General features: G+C 41.6%; 1 protein-coding gene across 6 annotated transcripts in view; it reads right to left on the bottom strand.

The window, feature by feature from the left end:
• The window catches only part of PCSK5 (proprotein convertase subtilisin/kexin type 5), a 378,572-nt gene that overhangs the window by 112,183 nt on the left and 243,576 nt on the right, over nt 1-22,813 (bottom strand). For all 6 annotated transcript variants that reach the window (XM_019554922.1, XM_019554924.1, XM_019554923.1 and 3 more), the window contains 3 exons: nt 17,242-17,359; nt 16,062-16,250; nt 3,297-3,433 (listed from right to left, as the gene is read on the bottom strand). In XM_019554922.1, the coding sequence (XP_019410467.1) occupies nt 3,297-3,433; nt 16,062-16,250; nt 17,242-17,359 (444 nt within the window). The remainder of the gene's footprint in view (nt 1-3,296; nt 3,434-16,061; nt 16,251-17,241; nt 17,360-22,813) is intronic.

Here is a 22,813-nt window from a genome sequence, read left to right as displayed (position 1 = left end):
ATGTGGACAACATGGAGAGGGTCCAGAGGAGGGCCACTCACATGATCAGGGGCAGCAGGGCAGGCCCTATGAGGAGAGGCTAAGAGACCTGTTCAGTCTCCACAAGAGAAGGCTGAGGGGGGTCTAGTGGCCTGTTATAAACTAGTCAGAGGGGACCAGCAGGCACTGGGGGAGTCCATGTCCCCCCGAGCGCTACCAGGAGTGACTGGAAATAACGGTCACAAACTGGCAGATGGTAAATTCAGATTACGCATCAGGAGGCGCTACTTCACTGTTAGGGCGGCTAGGATCTGGAACCAACTTCCAAGCGAAGTGGTGCTGGCTGCTACCCTGGGGGTCTTTAAGAGGAGGCTAGACAAACACCTAGTACTTTTTCCTAGTACTTTTTCCTGTCATGGCAGTGGGTCGGACTTGATGATCCGCTCAGGTCCCTTCTGATCCTACCAACTATGAAACTATGAATTGGACCATAATTAACCCAGTAAGGGTGGAATTAAGCATCTCAGTTCAGCTCTCATTTAAATTAATGGAAGGTATTAAGTTGACTTCAATGGCAGTTGTGTCATGGTGATCTGAGACATGAATGCTCAAATACCTTTAACATGGTCCACTAGCGTGGAAAGTTATCTACCTATATATATTAACAGAGTCATCAAACCAAAAGTCAGTACTTCTGTTTTGTCTTAACTTTGAAATTAAAGTTTTGTACAACATTATTATCTAAACTAATTAAATTTGGGCTAGATACTGCTGGAGTGGTTAAGCTAATATTATCTTCAGTGCTTTGAGCTATGTTGTGTCCTTTATAAGTATTTCTATTAGAGCTCTGCAAATGATTCTATTCAATTTGTAAACAATAGGGGTGAAACAGGCAACTGCCTAGTTTTGCGGTCTAGAATAAATTCCTCTCAGTGAAGCACATTCAGTATTACTTCGGATATACTGAATTATATAGTCTTCATTTCAGTTTAAGCAATTTAGACCAAAATCAATTTCAACTTAAGTGAGAAAATAAATTGTTCCATTCCCCCCAACAAAGGACCGTCCCTACATCTGATGACAAAGCTATTACTGGGACTTGCTCTGATGAGATGGAATTGGAAATACTTAACATGTCTTACATTGTCAGCCACATACCTTCATTTTATCAAACCAGTTTGGTGTTTGTTACTTTAACCATAAACTGTTGAGCTAAGTTGGTAATATTTCAGCCGAAATTTCTTTCTTTATTCATTTTTTGTGTAAAACTGTTATGAAAGTTGGCATTATCTGGAGTCAGTAGTTCAAATACTTGACTGTCACTTAAAACTATTTTTTCAGGAATTAGTACTTTTGAATTTTCAAAAATAAAAGTCATAGTGTTAAACTCTGAAGAATATATTTGCATAGCTTCAAATATTTTATTTTGAGTAATAAGCATATCTTATTATTCCTGCAGTCCAGGATTAATTTTAGGTAAGATCTTGACTGGTTTATGAGTTTACTAATTTTCTGAGGGATAATGTATTTTGTAATATTCATTGAATTAGGAATCAATATTCCTACTAGTAATTTTATGGTAGTCCTAATCAGAATTTATAGCATTAATTTTCAATCTCTGTACATATTTTTTAAAGTCATAGGCCGTGTGTAGCTAGGTTAATAATCCATCAACTTTTTCACCTTTATTGTAATATTGTTGTCTAGTAGTTTCTTTTCCATATTTTCAATCACTCTGTAAGTGTAAATGTTAATTTAGTTCTACCAATAAATAATTGTCAATAAATAGCACTCCAGCTCTATAATGAATATTTTTCATTCTAGATTTCTTGTCAATGTAATTTTTCTGGAGTTTTTTTCTATTAAAATAAATCTTTATGGAAACCAAATGTAAGTGGGATTTTACAGCATCCCACCAATTCCAAAACTTCAAATGTGAAATTCCAAATGAAACTCAATGCTCAATGTTCATTATTAATAATGGTATTTTTGTTTCTAGTGCATCTATTTAAAAATGAGTCTCAGGGCTGAGACTTTTAGGTACCTGAAGTGACCTGGATATTCATTTTGTAATACAAATACGTGGATTGACATCTAACTTCACTGGGTCTCTGAAAATCCTATCCTTCATTTTCTTTTTATTTTCAAGTATCAAAATTTCAGATATGTGGATGCATAAAATGGGTCATATGTGTAGCTGGAAATAAAAGCAAAAAATTTGCTGAGGATCAGAAACATTTCTTATTGTTAGTGTAAGAGTAAAAGGTCTGAGATACTTTGCAGTGTGCCCAACAGCAGAACCTCAAGGTAACTGCAGTTGGTTATTGGCTTACCCCCAGAGTAAAGGGATTTTCCACGGGGTTAGAGTGAAAGGTGGCCTTGCAGATGTCACAGCAAGTGTGGATAGTGATTTCCAGCTGCTTTAGAAGAAATAAGGGGTATCTGGCATTATGCATAATATACAGTAATCCTTAGATTCTCTCACTTTCATTGGAGACCCAACTGAGGCAAAAGTGGCCCAGGATCTGAGGAGTGGACAGGTTTTAGCAGCTTGCAAATGTTTTATTAACTACCCCAAAAATGGTAGCCTGTGCCAATCTCAGGCTTCCTTTTTTCTGAAAACTTGTTTCTAAGTGTGTTAGTATTTTTAGTTTCAAGCAGCAGCTCTAGGTACCTTATCTGAGACAGTACATTGGTCTGGTTCTGCTGCTCAAAAGCCAGGTATTTTCTAGCCAATTCCTGTTTATACCTTTAGGCAGTGACTTAGAAAGGTCAATACGCTGTATTGCTACAATCCTTCTTCACATGAACCAGAAATAGGTTCAGAGTAAGAAGGCTATCCACATCTCAGAACGCAAATGACAGTAATGTAAAAAAAAAAAAAGGTTCAGAAGTTCAACAAATAGCTGGAGTTAAATGTTGGACTCAGTTACATTTCTGTAATCCCACTGAAATCAGTGCAACTGCACAAGCATAAATAAGAGAGGAACTTAGGTTAAAAACAGACATTGGAGTTCTCCTGGAACAAAGTCTTTTATTCTGGGATCCTAGAGATGTATAAGCTCATTGTCCCACTTTAAGTATCTGTGGTATTGAGATAACATTTCTTCTTCTGGGATAATTGGGAATAATTTGAGTTACTTAGCATTCAAGCCGCCTGTGTAAAAGACTGTCCTACACATGCTTTGATGGGAGTCACAGCCCAGGACAATTGGATCCTAGATAAACCTGATGTCTGTTTTTAGCCTTAGCTTAAGTGCTGTATGGGACTGAAAGTCTTCTGACTCACTGAGCCTAGCTAATGGAAAGATTCATACCTGGAGTCTTGAAATTTCTCAGCTGAGATGGTGTATCGAAAATCTCCAAAATCCAGTCGCCTGCTGCTTTCTCACTCCAGCAGTGAGTAGTCATAAACTCCCAGTTTTTAAAACCTTCCATGGAATGATCAAATAACCTAGAATAAATTGGTAAAATATTACCACCTAGAGTGAGAAACAAGAAAGGAAACCCCACCTTTCACAAGTGATGTTCAACCCCTGCATATATATTAACAGAACGTATATTAATGCTAATTCGTATATTTATGCTATTCCATCCATATCAGCACTTCTATTGTACTGATCACCCTGGCTGTTCACGACTTCTTTGAAACACATCCAATGGGACCATTTTTTTTGTGCAGCAAGTTGAGAGAGGAAGATTCTTCCATGGGCCATGCTTTCACATAACGGAAGCTTACTCCTTGCACATAAAAATCGTTAATGCAGATTAATAAAATTAATGCATCTAGAAAAAAGTGCATCAAGCACATCACAAAGGTTTAAGTTATTTAGTTATTTACTAGTGCTGGGCTAAAATTACTGAAGGTGGGCTTTAAGACAATAAATAATGATAGAAACTAAGAGCATATAAGCATTCATTCAGTTTCTCACAGAACAAACACATACCGTCAAGGAAAGATTTTCCAGGTTGACACTTGGAAGATTTCCCTTGTCATGAGAGTTTCTCTTGCAAAAATTAATGCCTGCATGCTGCTCCCAGACAGAACTGGGAAGGGAGTAGAGCAGTAGGGCAAAGTTCCCTGTACTTCTACAGACCGGGGATTACCTGGAAAGTTTTTGGAGAGACTGTCCCAGTGTGGGGAAGGTGGAGGGAGTCTTTTCCCACTGCTCCCCTTTTCCCTGTGGATTGCAAAGAGTAGAGCAGCTGCTGCTCCCCACACCTTTCCCAAACTGGGATCATTGTGGTCTAGAGGGAGTGCAGAGCGTAGGGGAGGTGGAGTGCCTGTACTGCTTCTTCTACTGGAAAGATTTCTCAGAACTTTTCTTTGTTAGGGTATCAGCAGGCATTCATTTCTATGACAACACAAGCAATTATTGCAAGGGTCAATGTTTGTGATACCTCTGAGAAAACAAAGGTAATGAAAACTTTGGTGCATCCATTCTTCAGTGGTTAAATCATTGCTATATCCAACAGCTCAACAGAATTGAGTTTTGGTATAATTCAGAGGTTAACTGGCATATAATGATGTCATCTTGCTTAACAGTATTATAGTAATTTAATTACGTGGGGCTTGGGTGAAGAGGTTGAAGATTGGGGCTGATTCTACAGTGACTTCTAATATAGGAGGCCCAGTTCAGAGTCTGCAATTTGATGCTGACCAGGGGGGAGGACTGACCCAGGTTTTTATTGCTTAATACTAGACTTTATTAATGAGATTTTGGAAAAGCACAACAGTGCTTGCAGCATGTTGCTTAGAACCCCAAAGCTATTGATGGGAGGCTCACTCTACTAGTGGCTGCTCACATATACAGCAGAGTTCAGTTTTAAAAGAATAGTTTAACTCTCTTTTCTTTTCTTGCACACAAGCCTACACAGACTGATGAATACTATATTTATCCATGTTACAATTCATGCTTTTTATGTATGGAAATTCCATGGCTAACATCGGCACTTAAGTATTTTGCATAAAATACTTGCATTTGTAGTGTAGCTGGATACTGGAAGAGCACCACAATTGAATCATTGTGTGTATTGTATTTTCCTTTTAAAAAAAAAGATGACTTTTGCAAATATCTAGAAGGTGTTAAAATCACCAGACTCTTCCATGGAGTTTCAAGGACCAGCTTCTATGCCTCCTATTAGGTGTCTAAGTGGACATAGACACCTAAAGTGCAATTCTATTTCATCATGTTCAAGCTTTGTAAAATCCATTAATGGATCTACTTTTGCAATATACACAATCTGACCCTTATGACTGAGTAACAAAATGGAGGAGGAGGGCTGACATGCCTTTTGTGTTAACAGCTTTTCAGGGACTTGAACAAGGTGGAATACAATTGCACTTAGGTACCTAAACCTATTTATATGTCTAACAGTGGAATAAAATTTGGCTCTGTATATCTATAACTCCCTTTGACTTCAGCAGGAATTATGTACATGAACAAATTTTGGGACTTACTGTCCTCTCATATGTGATCATTCAGACACAAATAATGTGCCCGAATGATTCTGAACTTTATACTTGATAACTCTAAATAAAATATATTTTGTAGAAATTAAATACATTCACCCCTCACCGAGATTTTCTTTGGACGGGCCTCCATTGATGTCACTGGACATATATTACCAGAATTTGGTCTATTCCGTGTATGTGCTAAACTGATTATTTAAGTGTATGGTATAGCATACTGTAAATTCCCATGATGTAAATTCCCAACACAATTTTATCACCTTCCATGCTCAAACACTGGGTAAGTTTAATTTATTAGAGAAGTTGTTGTCAATGGAATTAATAAGATTTTCATGCAATATTCTTCTGATATTTTGCATTAACTCAATAAATAATATTATCACTGTATATTATTTTTAAACAGACTGTCAAACAGTCACTCAAGCAATAGCAATCCTATTTGTTCCTGTGGCAACTAAATTATATGGTATCATGGAAATACCATGTGGTTATTTTTTAAATTCTATATTTATTGGGATTTCAATCGTATATATTTCACAGAAGCAGTATTTATTGTCTATGTTCACTGGGATTAGTCCAAGATTTTCCACTGTGTTTTGTATTTTAGATGAGGTTATAAACTTGTGCTGAGGTTCATGGAGATTATAATTCCAGATACCTCAGCTGTTTAGTCTTCATATTATGTACGTTCTACCCAAAATGTATTACGTAAAAAACAGAACAAAAACAACAAAAAGCCCTCCTCCTTTCTATACAGTAACACTTTTAAAATACGAGTCAGTATTATATATTAGAGTTATAATATTTCAGGTTATGGATCAATTTGGGATAATAATCATGGCTTAATAAAGTATGGACCAGGATTTGGTATGAACACTTTATAAAAGAAGGGTGGAATGTAATTGTACTTACACACCTAAGACTACTTCCTACTACTACAGGCATCACCTACCAATGAGTGCAGTGTGAACAAGCCACAGACATCTAGTAAAAGAAGAGATAAAAGGGGTTTGTGAGGACTAAAATACAAGATGTTTAGTCCATATATCCTAGGCCCAGCTGTGCTTGAATATTCTTATGGTGATTTCACAAGCTGGTATGTGGGTAACTGTGAGAGCATACATAGCTTTAACTGGCTTTCTCACTTAATGTTTGAGTGCTGAGTCACAAACATAAATGGACTGAAAGAACTAGAAAAATGTTCAGATGCATTTTTCTCTAATATTAAGAGATGCATATAGCTGAACAGGATTTTCTTATGGACACTAAGGGTGTCTATACACATGCTCCAGGGTTTGGTGAGGGGGAGGGGGAGGGGGCTTGAATTAGAGTGGCGCCAAGATCTGCTCTAACTAAAGCATCCAGAGCATGTATCAGTGTCCCCATGCTTCAAAAAGGCAGCAGGGACACTGCCACCATTCTGAAGTGCAGGGACACTAATACACAAGATGTGGAAGCTGGCTGGAGGATTACCATGCCTCAGCCGTCTCAATTAATTGAGTCCGCTCTGACGCACTGTAATTATTACAGCGCATCAGAGCAGCCTCTGTGCTCATGTATAGGCACCCTAAGTTCCTGTGCTCCAATTCATAATTGTCCATGCATCAGATGAATTGTCATGTTTTGTACTGATATTATGGTGTTGGTTAACCATTATACATTTTTACGTAGGACTACATGTTTCAATAAACAATAAATCCACTATTACAGTCCTGTGGTTTAATAAATTACTCCTCACTGTGTATAACAACTTCTATGGATAGGTTTATACCCATCTGTGAAACCTTGATTTATGCCTGTAACAGACCTGTAAATACTGACTATTCACTTGCTTTGTATAAACTTTTTTATAAATGCCACCTTAGTATAAAGTGGGACCAGTTACCTAATTAACTATGAGAACTTTAGCGATACCAACATGGGCAAGGTAGGCTGCGTATAGCTGTTTTGACCTTCTTCTGCCAAGAGGTGGGATATCTCAGTCCTGAAACAGTACAGTAGTAAAGATACTAAGGTGGCATTTATTTAGCAAATAATGGTCCACTGTTAGAAAACCTCTTTAAATATACATTGTTGGCATACTCTCTCTCACTCACACACACACACACACACACCCACACACAGAGATGTATGTATATCAGAAGTAGCTTAAAATAATTATTTCTTTAACACAAAATCAACTTGTTGAAATATGTGCATTTCTGTCTTTCCACTGCTCTCAGCTCCGGCTAGAAGCTGTATCCTCTCCCTATGTAACAGCATAATTTGAAGCAGAAATATTCGGTGGTAATCACATTTTCAAAGTAGAGCCAGACAAGGATCCACTTTCATTCACATTCCACAACTGAAAACATGAGGCTAGTCCTTCACAATTAAATCTCCAAGTAAAAATATGGAAATATATTAGAACTTTAGCAAATGTCTCCCAACTTATAAATGCAAAAAAGAAGTTTGAGCCTGTGAACTGAAGATCCTTTTTGTCTGTAGTAGAAAATGGATCTTCAGGTTAGATAATTATCTTCACACCAAAAATCAGCTACCACAACAAAATGAACAAAAAAATGTAAATTTATAAACCTAGATTTTTATTACGCTGGTCCTTTTCAATGCTGATGTCCCAGCTGCACCTGAGAGAACAATACACTGTATACTGAGTTCACTGTTTCAAGAATCAGGAAATGTACATATTCCACATGATTGATGAGAGAGACAGAGGGGCAGTTAGAGTTGGGGGGGAAGGTATTTATCCTCTACAGCAGTGCTCATTGTGCTCCAGCCCACTAAATTAGTGACTTGACATGCAAGTGGTCCTTGCATGCTGGGATAATGGGGCACAAGGCTTGAACTGAACTAGTATTTTGAACACTGCAGAGTTCCTTCCTGAGCTTGCACCTGCAGATGCTTGGGTAAACTATTCTCCTTTGAACAGCTGTTCTCCACGGGGGCTCCAGTAACCGCCTGTCAGCTGGGAGAAGTAACCCTTGAGGAACTCCAGACAGCCTAAACTGACTTAATCAAAGCATTCAGCCCGTTCCTATTACCATTTGCATTACAGTATGTAGAAAACAAGTGCTCCAAGAAATGGTCTGGAGCTTTCTCACCTACATCTGGTAAGTTAAAGGATCCTTCCTAGGAAAGGAGATGTTTACATCTACTCTGTCTTAAAGCATTTTCATTCCATTGTACTTCTCAGAAGTTTATCTTTAACTTTTACTTACTAAAGCTGGTAGTTGAAGTCAACACAGGGCTCAAGCACTGTTTCACAGTCTGCCCAAGGGAGGAATACATGAGCAACGGCAAAGGTAACTTCTGAAGTGCATGAAAGCTGAGTCCTACCCTCAGCTTCAAGACAAAGAAGCTGCACCCTGGACACTACAGTTTATCTGCATGAAGTACTGTATTTATTTGATTAGAAGATGAAGATTTTCCCCTCCCCTCCATTTAACACTGGGGTGGGGGGCTCTTCACCTTACAATCACAGAAGTGGGGACAGGGGGCAGCTGTAGCTGTTGCCTGCTCCCTCCCACTACTTCTCCACCCACTTTGCTGCACTCCTTCCTTTTGCTCCCTGTCAGCAGACTTTGTCCCTGCTGTAGCCTTGAGCATGGAGCATAGTTCCAGCCTGGCCCTGCAGCATCAGCCACATGGAGCCAGCACTATGGTTCCCACCCTGTTGTTTCTCCTCCACCCACCTACCACATTCCCCATCTACTGCCTTTCAGCCATCTTGTATTCAGGCACATATGGTATTTCATCTTGGTCTATCAGACATACCAGGGCTTTGGGATCCACACACTGCATCTGTTATTGATAGTAATAGACGTTTGCTTAAAAAAGCTACATACATCTCTCTATCTAATTTGCAGAAAATCTTCAGAAGTCCCCTTGGAGGACTGCAGAATCCTAGTGCTAGTGCATAAATGAACGCCATACTGTAATAAGGTCATCTTCATATTTGGTAGTAACTTACAGCAGAGTACTGATCTGTGATTCAGGATGAGGTACGGGAGGGCCAATGACAGACAGGAAAAAAGCATTCCATTAAATAAGCCAAATTAATCTGTGTTGAAATCAGTGGTAGTATACCAAGGTTGAATTGGAAAAATTCAAAAAATGCTATTTATGTTGAACAGCTTAGACATATCCATGTGGGGAAAGCTAAATTCTTCAGGTCCCTCCTTCCTCCTCCTCCTCCTCCCAATCTGACAAAGTTCTCTGTTTTCCATTCTAATTTATTCAAAACACCATGTTCTGGGACAATCAGCTGGATCTTAAATTTCCTCCCACCTGTTTGGTGTCTTCATGCAACTGGAAAGAACAAAAGTAAATCCTTTCCCTACTGTTCTGAAATGTATTTATTTTCTAATGTTGGCCTCCACCTTGTCTCCAGCATTTAATATCCCCAAACTCCTGAACCTATTTATTTTCCATCTGCTGTCTGTCTGCCTGCCTGTAACAGTGCTAATGCAATGCAGAAGGATTTCTCCTGTCAGTTACAGAAAGTGAAGCAGTCAAAGCTTTTAGGCAACATGAAAACTCTTGCTAACAGGCATGACAAAAGAACAAGTACAGGAATTGGAAGAAATTAGGGGTGGTAGGCAACTCTACAAGAAAGAATGGCAGCATGTTTGTTCAGAGAGAGCGCGAGAGAGAGGTTTAGGGGCAGAGAAGGTAATTTAAAATAGCAGCCTGTGAGGGGGAGAAGAGAGTTAGTCTAGAATCTAGTTTATTCTTTGACATGGTTGGAAGTAGGTAACTGTCTTCTTTTTTTCTTCTCATGTAGTTATCGGTCTGGCTCTATTGTAGTTCTAGGTGTTACTGATTGCTGTGTCTCAACATTAAGCTGTCGTCTTTAAATTGCAATGTTTGCCAACTTTCAGAGTCTAATGTGTAAATGACAGGAGAACATGAAACGGACCAGTCCAGAAATCCAAGTGGCTCCTCATCAAGAAAAGTCTTCTTCCTCTGCCTCCAATTATCAAGAATGTTATTTGAGTGATACTGCAAGAGAAACTACATTAGACTGTCCCGTATTTGGTCAGAGATTAAGTGTTTTTGGTAGATGGCTTTAGTAATAAAAATAACTGATTGCAAAGATTTCATTACCAGAAAGATAATGCAATGGAGGAGCTTCGCATTGTGGTTGGGTAGAAGTAATATTTTCTTCATTGACATGTAAGCTTAGGAAGTGATTGGTCACCACATAGCTCCCAACTTTTCAATTACACAGTTCTAACAAGCAGTGGCTATCTTAAATGATAAGGTGCAATTTAAAACAAGCAATGACTTTGAGAGACAAATGACCCCACATCAAGGCAAACTCTTCTAAGTGTTCCTTCCATCTAGATGCTCCTCTGTGACCTCCTGCTTTGAATGCCTATTGGAATAAACTTTGATTTCTCAAAAATACTCAATGGGGTACTGCCAAATCTAAGGGTGGTGTTCCAAGTTACCTTTAACTTTTACTATTCTAAAAGCACTTAAAAAGGGAATGTCCACTGATTTTAAAGGATGTTAAACTGTGCTAAATACCTCTAAGTGTCTTAGAGTTCTGCCACTTGGAGTGAGGGTTATCTCTGAGCTGCTCCACAGAATTAAAGCAACCAATCTGCAGTTATCCAACATCTCAGCATTCACAGCTCCCAGACCCTCTACCCTGACAAACTTTCCATCCTTCCAAGCTTTACTGCCAAGGACGTGGTACTAGCCCCAAGTCAGTACCCCTATCTGCCCTCAGTGGGTATGACCCCAGCCGCATGGCACCATGCTGCTTGTTCCATGGACTCAGACCTGATCCAGACCATTGAACCATGCACACAGTCCTCCACTCAAAGGCTAAGGCTTCTCCCCATATTCAGGCAGCTCTCCCCTAGGCAGGTGAATCTGGGTGGGGAGGGGGGGCATGGACGTGGAGTCCCTCCCCAGCTCTCCACATTCCCAGGTGGGAAAGAGAGACGACTGCTTAGTACTGAGCGTGGCAAAAGCATGCTTCCTTGGGGTCCATGTTGTCACTGTGGCTGATCCTCAGTGGCTCTATGCTGGGAACAGAGCCACCAGGTGGTGAGAGCAAGGAGCCCAGGGAAGCATGTTTCCTTGAGCTCCATGCTCTTGCTGTGCTTAAACCCTGAGGCTCTGCCTCCACCCTGAGGAGGGATAAAGTCCTTGCTCCTAGCCATCTCCCTGCTTCCTAGGCCCTCTGGGAGTAAGTCACAGTTGTGCAGGTCAGAGATGGCCTTAACCTGCGACTGCTCTCATGCTTTTCTAACTTTAACACTGCCTAACAGTCCGCAGGTTTAGAATAGTTTAGAGGTAACCTGTAACTGCACCCTAATAGGCAACTGTTTTGAAAATGGGAAACTGCTCCACATTAGACTTCAGTGCAATCGTTTTAACTCAGCCTCATCCTTAACCCAGCCAGCACTCTGTGTCTGTATTTTCCCGTTGCAGTACATCCAAAGGTAATCATGTTTAGTACCTTCCAAACAACAAAGCAGATGTTCCCTGTAATGCAGCTTTTGAAGAATGCACAAAAGGCTGAAGCCAGTGACAATGTAATACACCAAAAGCCTGTGAAGGAATCCACAGCACCTCTGACTAACGAGTTTTCTTACTGAAGTCATTTTAGGGGATGCCAATATTAAGTTCAAAATATGCAGAAAAAAAGCCAGATATTGCCGGTGGGACCTACTCATCAATGCAACAGAATCTGCATCATGACTCTTCTTGAACTGGCGGATAAAAACTACACGTTTAAAATATACCTTAGCTCTTTAAAATGTTTCACCAGCAAACTGTTTCAAATTAAACCCAGATGAGTAATGGTAAAGAAATGAGGTTTTCACTGGGTTCAGTAAAAACAGCTGGTATTGCTGCTATTAATCATGTACATGTGCATCTAAAGGTTTTGTGTCTGAGAAAAGCATCTTGGTCAGGTAGTAGCAGTGTACAGCAGCCTCTGGGATCTCTGCCTGTGGAAAAAAACCCTAATAATTTGCTTCCAAAGCTTCCTTGCATTACCCTTCCATCTGCATATATTTATTCTGGCATACCTATGACCAGTATGTAAAATCTCTTTAAAAGTGGTTTTTTGGGGGGTTTTGTTTGTTTTTTAAAGCAGACTCAAACAGTTGTTGTATTGAATAATAATAATAATAATAATAAAAACTTTTCTTAATTGCATTGGCAAAATAGCACCTAAAATATGCATCAAATCCAACATCCACAGACGTAATAATCAGTGTCACCAGACTGTTGGATTTATTTTCAGCTTTAGTCAAAACAAGACAAGCGTAGCAATAATCTTCAACTTTGGACCTACTCTAAGGAAAGGATCACTAAGGCTATAGTTTATTTGCCAGTCTTGTCTTCCTCGAAACACAAATATTCCTTCTTGATAGAATCCTAGAGCTATAAACTGATGTCAGATGAATCTGACAAGCTAGCATATTTCTAAAGTTTGCATTGGAAAAAAAATGTTGATTTGTCTGTGTGTGAGTCTTGGCTCTTTCATGAATAATTTGTTTCTGGAAAAGGGCAAAACATTAAAAGGCCGTTCAGGTTCTTTGTTTCTGGGTAGCATTCTGATAACAGTACAGGATATGAAGCAGTCTAACGTCTCCAAATCCATAAGATACAGATATCTCTTCTGTTATTTTGTATTCACTTGCAAGCACAGAAAAATGATTGCCTTTTAGGAAGCAAGGGTTACAAACAGGCTGATTACATTAAACTTTGTACCTTTTCCGCAGACCGATCAGCACAAGAGGTGAGCTGTGAACACTGGAATGTCTTTATCTCCCACTGGCAGTGAGTCAGCGGCAACACATGAAAGGCTAGATCTTGAAGCAAGCTGTATTAAAACCCATGGATTTTTGGATATTTATTTGGATTGCTTTTAGATTTTTCATTTGGAAGCTTTCATAAAAAAAACTGCAGCAAAAAGCAGGACAACAGTAAAGAAAATCTTAAATATAAAACCCCAAGTCACACATGTTTAGATTGGAGGTCTGATCTGGCCGCTGGAACTGGAGGGCTTTGCCTGTGCCCACACTTATCCCTGCACTGGGTTTGGGCAGTGAGGAGCTGGGCTGGAGCCAGACAACTTCCATTTGTGCCTATGCTGCTACTGCTTATCCCCACCTCCTAGCTCTGATGTGACATGGGTTTCAGCGGCATGTCAACTGTGGAGGAAAGAAGGGGACAGAAGCTTTCCCTGCACCCTAACCAGGGGTAGGAATCTGGGAGTTGTGCCTGGGCTGCTTCCAGCACCACCCTGCTCCCCAGCTGTGGCATGGGTGCAGCTTCCAGCTGATGGGAAGCTGTGCCAGGGTAGGCACCTGCAAACTTCATCCACACCACTGCCACTTCTTCCTCCTCTCCCACCACCCAGCTACAGTGTTGGCACAGCTTCCAGATGTTGGGGAGCTACACGGGGACTGGGCAGCTTTCAGCTGTGCCTACACTGTAGCTGGGGGGAAGGGAGGACGAGAAAAGAAAGGAACTGGTGAAGCGGTAACAGCACAAATACAGTTTGCAGGTACCCAGTCCCAGAGCAGCTCCCTATGGGCTGGAAGCTGTGTTCATACCGCAGTTGGGAAATGGGGGCTGAAGGAAGCAGCGGTGGAGTTGCATAGCACCCAGCTGCCTGGTCCCATTGTGGGTGCAGGGAAACCCCCCTGCAGCTGACGTGATGCTAAAGCCACGTGGCCTGAGTTGGACTGAAACCAGGTTGTACCAGCCAGCAGCTTGAAAAATGTTTCCAGCCCTTGGTTTAGATGGTGACAATCTGTCTCTGGACTGGCAAAAGAAAGATGCAGTTTTTCTGTATAGTACACAGAGAGAGAGCTATGCTCTTGCTAGTGAAGCACCCAAAAGAATTTTGAAGAAGCCATGGAATTCAGAGCAAATGACAATTTCTCTCTCTCCATTCCATGTATGAATGTATGTTTGCAGGATATAAAAAAAATGTTTACAGGCATAATTTCTGGGAAAGAGTTTAATAAGAAGGTTGGTTTTACATTTTGTCAGAGCAGGTGGGCTCAGTCTAACTCTTCTAATGAGTTCTACAGCTAAAGTCCTGCCATGGAGGACACTCTGCCACCCATGTCTGAAAGTTGGATCTATACAGCTGCACCATCCTGGTGTAGCTCTGCAGTTTTGGAGTATAAGGAGGATGATGCAGTTTCTAAATGAGACATTTCAATTTGTTAACGAGCTTGAAGACAAGGATTAGGCACTTAATGTTTTGTTCTGAAATGAAGAGGGAACCAAGATAATTCACAGAGCACAGGTCTAGTGTGCCAGTGTCAGCTTGTGTGCGCTGCTTTAGCTCTAACCTTTGTGTCTTCACCCCTATGGAAAATGGCAGTAGCCTTGAGTGGCAGGACATCAAGATGAAAGGATTGATTATAACAGGTTCATTTCTTCCTGAGAAGAAAAGGCACAGTGTGCTGGTCAGTTGGAACTGTAAGTCAGCACTCCTTGCCACTGTGGCTATGGCATGTTTAGGAACAGCAAGGAGTTTGAGGAGGTCCTTGAAGCTTCTCACCAGTTTGACAGTCGATGGTTGGATGAGACTCTATGGCCCTTCATCACTGATGACTGGTTACAGTTTTGATGAAGACAGGCAGGTTCCTCAAGGATTTTTCCCTTCCTACCAACAGTATTGTTGTTTTTTTCATTCTACCTGTGCCAACTGCTCTTTCATCAGTTGGTGGATGCTGAGAGTAGATAATAATGCTGTGCATCACTTCTGGAACTGTGACATACCTACACTGGAGGCTTTGCTTTCAGAGAAAGATACTCAGCTGAGTCTGATCTGGATTAATGCAGCACATCTCCCATCCTCTCCAAGCAGGGGGAGGGTGGGAGGCAGAAAAAAAGAGAGAACACTAAACCTTGCCAGTCTCTGATGATGGGGGCATTGAGACAAACAGCAGGTTTCTATCACAACCCTAGGATCTGTGAGTGGGTCTACCTCATAACTGCCTATTACAAAATATCACGAGTTGCCAACATTGCCTTAAAATCAATACTGCAATTCTTGCCCTTAACAAACCAAAATTTATTCCTTTTTATCCTGTCCAGAACCTTTCCTGGTTGGAGGCCATTACTTTTACATCTGACAAAAAAGAAAAAATATAAGGGTACCTGTTGATGAAAATAATTATAGAGGAATTAGGCTATTCCATATCAGTTCTGTTATTAAGGAAAAAGTGTTGAGGACAGGGAAGTTGGAAAGAGTAAGTATTGTCCATGGAGTCTTTTTTCCATTCAGCTGCCCTTTTATTATTCAACCTGTCATTTGTACCCCCTGCTGATCTCAGGGCTGGGGGGGTGACAGAAGGGATTCTCTCAAAATCTACTGCTGCTTCTTTTAAAGATGATAGTTTTCCAACAGCTTTACTCTTGCCCTCTCCAGATACCGATAATGATTGCAATCCTCACAGCTAATTTCTAGTTCATTTTCCATCCTCTCTCCTAGAAAAATAATTAGGTGGCTGTGACTGTTAACACACCTACTGTGATGGCTTGACTCCTCTTCAAGATGTAATCTCACTCCAGACTCTTGGCTCTGACTTGATTGCAAAGTTGCTCAGTGTTACTGTACCTGTTAGCCAATAGCTGCGACCTTGTTCCAGATGGAGATGTTAAATAGATTGCCAAGTCTCCACGGCGAGGATGGGTAATAGTGATGCGCACAACCACATGCTCTAGATATATCACATGATGATTGGGGTTATCTGCACAGCCAGTGGCTTTGTAGATTGAGCGGACATGATGTTCAGGCCGGATTGTTCTATAACATAAACACATAAAAGCAATATACTTATTTCAGGTCCAGCCTCTGGAGAATTTCAGCCAAACTGTCATTGTGCAGCCTTTGTACTCCAGTGCCAGAGCACTGTTCTTGAGATATCACTAACCTACATCAGTAGGTTTGAGCACTATCTTAAAACATTCTTAACAATGAACCACAGTTAGCTGTTTTATTGCAATTGTTAAATATTGTATGGCTAACCAGTCAGAGCAACAATGATACTGGCACATGTCTTGGCTGAGACTTGACAGTACAACAGACCTCAGCTTAATTCCCAGGAAATGTCTGGCATCTCTACCGTGGCAGTAACTATTATATTAAATGTAACAAAGAGTAAACCACATCCTGAAATGGTCTAAACTAGCACAGCTCTCCTAAATGTGTTGGATCCTAGTTAGCAATCCAGCACATTAATTACCTATATCAATTAAAACTTTTTGGTAGTGCATTTAATGCTTGGAAATGTGACTCAAGATTGATGTCCTCTTTGTATCCAGAGAACAGGCTGGGCACAGAGAGCAAACTTCTCCCTGCACTGCTCTGCCAATGTGCTTGAATGCTGTTCTGTAGAGATTACATTGTTGGTAGGAGAAAGTAGTTTAATCTTCATGCCCATTTAGCTAAATTCTCTTCTGAGACTGTCAGTGAAGAAAGATTATGATATGGGATTATGATAAGGACATCCGCTTACTAGATATTGAAATAAAACCAGAAACCGTGTTATATAAGTGACTATGTAAATTCTGCAACCAGTTTTCTGATTAAAACATTTAGTCACTCTTCACCTGTACTGAACACCAGAAGCTCTTTTCCACATTCCCAACACCTTGAGACAAGCCATCTGCCCCAAATGCAAGGTATTAAGTGCAGTAGAACTTTCAAATGGTCAAATCCAACATAGTACAAGGAAAGGATTACAGCAACTTCTTTACATGTAATTATGCCAGCAAGTGCCTGCAACATGTATTACTTGATTTGCCGATCTATGTTCTCCACACACACGTGCTGCTGGGGGACTCTTGTCCACTTTTCTGCTTCTATCACCATAGCTTCTGCATCCATCAGTCCAAATCCATACAGGTGACTCACTGTCAGATGCAAACAGAAGGGTTACAATCACAACACAGGACATTACAGCTTCAGAGTGGAATGGCAGCATCAGTCATTACTGCTGTCTTCTAAATTGAGACTGTTTATTTTCTTCTTAATTCCTTTTGCACAGGGACACAAAAGATCAGTCAGGGCTACACTTCATGTATGCAAAACCAAATGGACTGCAGCTGTCCACATCTCTATAGATATGGTCAATGGTGACTATATATTGCAGCATGCACTGCTATATCATAAGCAGGAGTACTCCAGGGTTGCTTTTTGGCCACCTGCTTTAATTCAGCCTAGAATTCTGCCAGGAATCTGAAGATGTATGCTAGAAAGTGTATGGACTCAGAGGTAATGATCAGGAATCCTGGATACGGGTTTTCCATTTTCCCTGGAAAAAAACGGTAAAACTCGGATTTTCTCATTTTAAGGAGAAAAAACCTGATCTTATTTTAAGGAGAAAAACACAGGAAATGGTGGGTTTCCCTTTGCACGCTGGCAAAGTTCTAGCCTGCAGGGCACTGCAGGGAGTGGGAGGTGGGCGTTCAGGATTGGAGTGCCATGTGCATGTGCTCACGTACATATGCACAGGGCCACCAGGAAGCCTGGTGAGCAGAGCCCTGCAGGTAAGTCTGGTGGGCTGGTTGGGGGGTGGGGGAGGGAAATGAAGTCCCTGTAGTGAGGGAGGGAGTTGGGAGGGGTTGAGGCTGGGGCTGATGCTCAGTCCTGGCAGTGCATGGCCCTTGGGGCCTGGGCAGGGAGCAGGATGGGGCCATGAGCAGCTCGCCCAGGAGGTAGAGGAGGGGGCTTGCTCCCTGCAGCTGCATGCACTCCCAGGAGGGCATGGGGGGCACATGCCCCCCCAGATTAGTGTGCAGGGTGTGGGTGGGCTGCTCACTGTGAGCTCGGGCTCCCCACCTTGCTGCTGCCAGGAAGGCAGGGGATGCCTTGCCATGGTGATGCAGGGCTCATGGCAGCAGCATCGAACTTCCCTGCCCAGCCTCACCATGCTGGACCCAACCTACTTCTCTGTGGAGGTCTTGGGGGGGGGGGAGGGCAGAAAGGTGGGGAGCCTGCAGTGAGCAGCCCATACTCATCTACTCCACAGGCTCTTCTCCAGCTGTGCCACCCATAGGGGAGGGGGAGCCAGGCTCCACACTGTGCCACAGCAGCCACCACCTCCCATGGGTGGCAGCTGGGGATTCGGCACTACTGTGGAGGGGCAGGGGGCTGCAGACCTTGGTCCCTGCCCCCATAACCCTGACAGCTGGGGGCCCTCTCTAGCAGGGGAGGGGGGGTATGGGTGAGGAGTGAGGGGCACTGGCAGGGGTGGGAGGCTGTGGGTTGGGAGTGAGGGGCAATAGCAAGAACAGAGCACTGGCATATTAGGGCTGCTCAGCACCACAAATTGGGGGGGGGGGGGGGGTGGGAACAGTCACAGCTGGACCCGGATCCTGGTAACCTAAGGGGGCAGGGGGAGCTCTGATTTTTTCATGATACAAAACCCAAAATCAAACACCAAAATTTATAGGTATTTAGAATTTATTTTATTATAGTGACTGAGGCACTGGTAGGCTTCCAGATTCCTTTAAGTGTAAATATATCAATAAAACATTGTATATCAGTCCTGGCAGTGCATATATATAGGTATCTACTGATCCAGTGTTTCATTTTAATCACTGAAAAACACAAATTTTGGGGCTTTTAATCAGAGAATTCACAATTTTTATCAGAGAATTTGCAATTTTTAAACAGAGAAAACCAGGATCCCTGCTGATGATGCAGATGTTACATACACAAACGCTGGCAAAAATGAAGCTAATTGAGCCACTGAGTCTTTGGAATTCATGCAATGCCAAGGAGAAGAATTCTATACCAGTCCAATCCCTTTCTCATTACCCTGTTTAACAATTGCCCCATTCTTTGAATAATAAAATATGCTCTTTATGTGAAGCCAACCAGCTTCCTCCTCCACTCTCAAGGCAGGAGAGAGAGGTCCTTGTACTTCTTCAAACTCAGAATCTACCATTATTATGGCCATGTGCAGAATACAAAGTGGAGGTTTGGAAAAAGCTCCTTCTTTGATTCTTTCTGCATATCCGTTCAGGACAAGGTATCATGTCCCATAGAGCGTTTTAACTATGGACTTATCCTATTTCTGCAAGTAACAGTTTTAAAGATGAAACCCTACCACAGTGTATTCACAGTCAACACCACCCTGCTTGTGAACAACTCTGTTTCCTGTCATACCAACTAATTAAGCTCAATGCTTTAGAAGAAGGTTTAAAAACCTTTTCCTTCCTAGCTTATATGCATAGCTAATTGAACCCCGATGCATGAAATACATAGAAGGCTGTTAGACATTTATGACAAATTTTCTCCCATGAGCTGCAAGCTTTATTTTATAGGTGATAGGCCTATGAGTTTGACCTTGATACCATTGCCTCAGCTACTTCAATTATTTAAAATATACACACCAAAATGGTAGAAAGAAGACTACTGGTTTTTTTTATCCAAAAGAACAATTTGGATAAAATGGCTAATGCTTAAAAGGACTTAGTAATAAGCAACTTCATGGCACAGACCAAAGGTTTTAGTTACTGTCCTAGAAATCACCTGTGTATTTTTTCTTTAGTCTCAATCAAATAGCAAGAGCTTGCAAGTGAATTTTGCTCAATTGCATATTTACGCATGTAATATGTGCTGCAAATCTGTCTTTGGTAAGTAGGCTTTTAGTGGAGAGTTTTGGGAGGAGGTAGGTAAATTATGTGTAAGACCTGAATCAATAAACAGGTGTAGGTTGTCACCATAGTGCTACAAACAAACCCTCAGAAAAACATAAACTCTACTTTAATCAATAATATGGCATGGCATAGTATACCTCTTTTCAGCAACATACTGCAAAGGGCTTCTGAAATGAGTTTCTGCTCAGTGCCAAGCCAGAACTTGCCAAGTCATACCACTGCCCAACCTTGTCAAACAAATAACAGTTCAAAGCACAGAAGTTACCAGTGCTTAAGGATCACACATCCTCCAAATACAGCAATATGTAATGCAATCTGCAACTGCCAGGTGAGGTGGGTTCTTCAATGGAAAATCCTGCAGTTGGTAATGAAATGGTTTTCTTCCCATCTCCTTCCCCTTCACCCCAAACTCAAGTGCACATAGCATGGAAATATGCATTCTGAGGGCATAAACAAATTTCACTGTGCCAAGGAGGAAGCCTTTTGTCCTGGGATTCTGCAGACTGGCAAGCCCATTGTCCTACTGGAAGTATCTGCGAAGCACTGCTAACACTTTTTTTCTGGGAGAATGCTATGTGTATTTGTAGGTTAACTGCAGCTCATTCAAGCTAACTGCCATAAATTTCAGGGATAAGCCAGTTACAGAGGCAGCAATGATGCTTGGAAGGGTTACGTGGGTAAAAGGCTATCCTGCTCCTCTTTTGTCCTAGTTTTTTATTTGGATCAATCGGGGCAGCTTCAAATGAGATACCTGTATACAGCCCTAGAGAGTGGTGCAGGCAGAAGTGCAACTCCCAGCTGTAACTCAGAACAATTTCTGCAAGGCATTCTGAGTTACAACATTACCCCAGACCAAACAGAACTCCAGACCAAACAGAAGTTCACTGTTGGTTTCAGGGGAGAGGGGAATCTAGCTGTGGGCTGGGAGCTATAGAAATGGCCAGGGCTCTCTGCCAGTGCTCCTGTTTTCAGAGTGGTGGTGGGGAGGGGAGGGAGCTCATTCTTGGAGCTCCCCAGCTGGTGCTGAAGGGTGGAGTGGGTGAATGGAGATCTTGGGGGGTGGGCTCCAATACACCTGCCCAACCCTCCAGGGGAGCTGAACCCCCATCCCCCGACTGAACACCCTCTACTCTGTTCCCTGCTCCCATTCTAAAAACAGGGACAGACTGGGAGCTCTACAGACACAAGGTACAGAAGATGTTACATTTTGAAACATCTTTATCATGCAATGAGGGGTTAGATTTTCACTCAATCAGCCTTTTTTGAAGCTGTTTGCAGCTATGTTTGGTCACAGCTATAAACTGCTTTCTGTTGCCAGATCAGGCAAAAATTGTCACTTCTGGCTGCACTGAAATTGTGGTTCTTCTACATGATGGGGCATTAACTTGTGCAGGATTAAATAAAAAGGTTTTCAAAATGCAGGAAAGTAGTTGCAGTCAGCTCTTTCTCCACTTTCTGAATTGTTTTTGCTAAAAATGTGCACTCCAAATGTTAATAGTGTTGCAATGTTGTAGCTGTGATAGTACAGGGAATACAAGAGTAGTAGTTTGTCTTTGGTAATAACCTTTTATTAAACCCACTCTTTAACTGAAAGGGATATTAGACAAGCACTTGGGCACAGAATACCTTTCTTAAGTTAACAATCTGTTTTTATGATGTGCCCATCACTATGATATCACAAAGCCTTTTAGGAAACGTTGTGCTCTTCACCTACACATGGATTTCTGAGGACTGAGTATATGGATTAGCTCTAATGCCTATCAGCTGTACAGACCAAATTGCAAAAGGGAAGGATCAGGACCTGTATGGGTGTCCCCATATTTCTCAGCAGAGAAATCTTTGGGATAACTCAGGGAAAGTATAGGGTTCTGCTACTAGAAGCAGTTTGCATTGACCTTAGCGCCATGGGCCAATAAATTGTGCAGGGGGAAGAGTCATATCTACTCATTTTTCAACCCTGCCCACTCAAACCTGACCCAATGGTGTCGGAGAAGGAGTAGCTAGGTTTTCCCAGGATGGTGTTCAGGGGCATAAAGAGGTACCCAACAACCCTGCCCAAGTAGACTGGAGGGCTTCTGAGTGATTCCAAAGTGATTTTCTCCATCATACTTGTACTATATACTGACAAATTCCCTGCAGAACTGGAGCCTTAAGATTCATGCACAAAAGACAGTTTAAAACATTTATAGGATAATACCTCTCCCCCCCTGCCCCCCCCCCACACCAAAGTACCTCCCCACAGCAGGTCTTTTCAACACTTAAAACCTATTTTTAAAAAGAAAGTTGTGCTCATTTTTTACTCTCAAGAAGAAATTATCACCCAAGGTTATGGTGCTTATGTTAATTGTCCATGACTATTGTTTCATTTAATGTTTAAGCTCTGTTGCATGGACAGAAGACGTGGGAGTAAGAGGATCTGCACCTGCTTTTTTTTTTTTAAAAACAGTTTAAACTCAAGTACATTTTTCTTTGAAAAATGTTCCCATCCAAATCAAAACATCCTAACAGTCAGTGGTGCTACTAAAGATTTCCATGTGGAAGCTTTTCAGACACTGATATACTTGGCTGTCTGCAGTGCCTGTACTTCAAAGCTCCTGATCAAGTGGGTTTGGCTAGCTGCTGCAGGTACTGAGACAGGCCCATCATTTTCAGAGACTAAATAATAACACTTCAAGAAACCATTACAGAGTTAACAAAGGT

This window comes from Crocodylus porosus, unplaced genomic scaffold, assembly GCF_001723895.1.
Source record: "Crocodylus porosus isolate Cpor-Errol unplaced genomic scaffold, CroPor_comp1, whole genome shotgun sequence".
Lineage (NCBI taxonomy): Eukaryota > Metazoa > Chordata > Crocodylia > Crocodylidae > Crocodylus > Crocodylus porosus.
This window is presented reverse-complemented; position numbering and strand designations above follow the sequence as displayed.